Source organism: Camelus ferus, chromosome 10, assembly GCF_009834535.1.
Source record: "Camelus ferus isolate YT-003-E chromosome 10, BCGSAC_Cfer_1.0, whole genome shotgun sequence".
Taxonomy (NCBI): Eukaryota; Metazoa; Chordata; class Mammalia; order Artiodactyla; family Camelidae; genus Camelus; species Camelus ferus.
Genome location: NC_045705.1, coordinates 32,399,019 through 32,401,055, shown reverse-complemented (window position 1 = coordinate 32,401,055; position 2,037 = coordinate 32,399,019). Strand labels below are relative to the sequence as shown.

The window sequence follows — 2,037 nt, the reverse complement described above, 5'->3', positions numbered from 1 at the left end:
GCAGCTACAAAGGAGATAGAGTTAGAGCATCATGAAGGCCGATATTTTTGATGCATTTTTCATTGCTGTATACATGCCCAGCACACAAAACAGTCACTGTTGTCTTCCATGTGTCAGTATGCCAGTATGACAGGCACTAGTTTTTAAATACTGTGTGACACACACACACATGAAATATTTTATTAAAAGACACAAGCATACCTTTGAAAACAAGATTATTTAATGGTAGATGCAGTAAAAAAGACTTCCCTTCAATTGCAACATAAATATTTGGCAACGTGAGAACAGTGATCTGGACTTCAGTCTCTTGCTCTGAAAGTTGAGGACAAATCAAAGTTGATCAGTACTTGAATATCTGTAAGTTGAAAATGAGAAACATGTTTCTAGTTTGCATTCCTTTCACCCATTACTGCTTTCTCACAGTTCATCACATGTAATAAACAGTTGTCTACAGTCTAATTTGTTTTATATGCATTCTCTATTGAACTTTAAATAGGGAATTTGCACAGATTCTTCCACATCCTATGCAGGGCACCTTTGACCTCTCTGTTCCTCAAACTGTAGATCATAGGATTCAGCATGGGAATTACCAAAGTGAAAAACACAGAGGCTATTTTATCAGAATTGAAGGAGTGACTGGACTTGGGCTGCATGTACATGAAGGAGAGAGTCGCATATAACACAACTACCACTGTCAGGTGAGACCCGCAGGTGGAGAAGGCTTTGAGCCTGCCTTCTGCGGAGTTCATCCTGAGGATGGCCTTAAAGATCAGTATGTAGGACACAAGGACAATCAGAAGAGATGAAACCAAATTAAACACTGAACAGATCAGTATGAACAACTCAATTTCCCGGGTGCTTGAGCACAGCAAACTTAACAAGGGAAGACTGTCACAGTAGAAGTGACTAACGACATTATAGCCACAGAATGATGAAGTAAATATCTTTATGGTGGTTATCAGAGACACAAAGGCACTGTAAAGGTAGGGGACTCCTACCAGCACCCAGCACACGCTTTGGGACATAACTGCACTGTAGAGCAGAGGGTTACAGATGGCCACAGAGCGGTCATAGGCCATTGCCAACAGGACGAAAAGCTCACTGATGATGAACAAGATGAAGAAAGCCAGCTGTGTGGCACACCGATTATAGGGGATTGTGTTTTGATCACTAATAAAATTTACCAACATTTTAGGCCCCACAGTTGTTGAATAACCAAAATCAATGAAAGCCAGGTGTCTGAGGAAGAAGTACATGGGTGTCTGCAGCCTGGAGTCCACCTTGGTGAGGATGACCATGCCCAAGTTGCCCACCACTGAGATCACATAGATGACGAGGAAGAGCCCAAATAACGGAGCCTGCAGCTCAGGGCGGTCTGTGAGTCCCAAGAGAATGAATTCTTTCAGCACCGTGTGATTGTGTCTGTCCATCCAGGCCATGGAGGAAATTAACTGTGGGAAGAACCATCAGAAGGGACACTGGGTATCAGAAGACATCATCTGTGAAGAGTTTAGTGTTCATAGTCATTCTGTGTAAGATAGATCCCATTATTTTAGACGGAGTGATTTAAAACAAGACTCAACTCCCTCATTGAACCTGGAACCAAATTTAGAGACGGTTACAACCTAAGGTATACAGCAGCCATCTTATTTTTGTGTGTCATGCACTGGTTCTCACCTCAAGGTACATACATTTCCTTTACAGCTCTGTCAACAACATATCCTTAGAGAGGTTCGATCAGAGTGGGAATTCTTATATTTTTTCAAAAAAATTTTTTTTTCATTTAAAACACAAGATTGGTTACAACGTATCAATTTTAGAAAGAATTATAATGAAAAGTAATAACCCTCTGCTTCCTGACCTTACAATTTAGCCCCAGTCTCCAAAAATTGTTATTAAATTCATTTAATAGACTTTGATTTACTTCTCCTCATTATAACTCCACATAGACAAATGGTATTTTCATTGCACTATCCATTTGATGTTTTAAATTGTACTCTCATTCAACCATGCTTTCATGAGTTTTAAATATTGTTT

General features: G+C 40.0%; 1 protein-coding gene across 1 annotated transcript; it reads right to left on the bottom strand.

The window, feature by feature from the left end:
* Nucleotides 1-488: 488 nt before the first annotated feature.
* Nucleotides 489-1,439, bottom strand: LOC102516982 (olfactory receptor 8K3-like). Its single transcript, XM_032488692.1, has one exon. It carries the CDS (start codon nt 1,437-1,439, stop codon nt 489-491), a length of 951 nt encoding a protein of 316 aa, XP_032344583.1.
* Nucleotides 1,440-2,037: the final 598 nt, after the last annotated feature.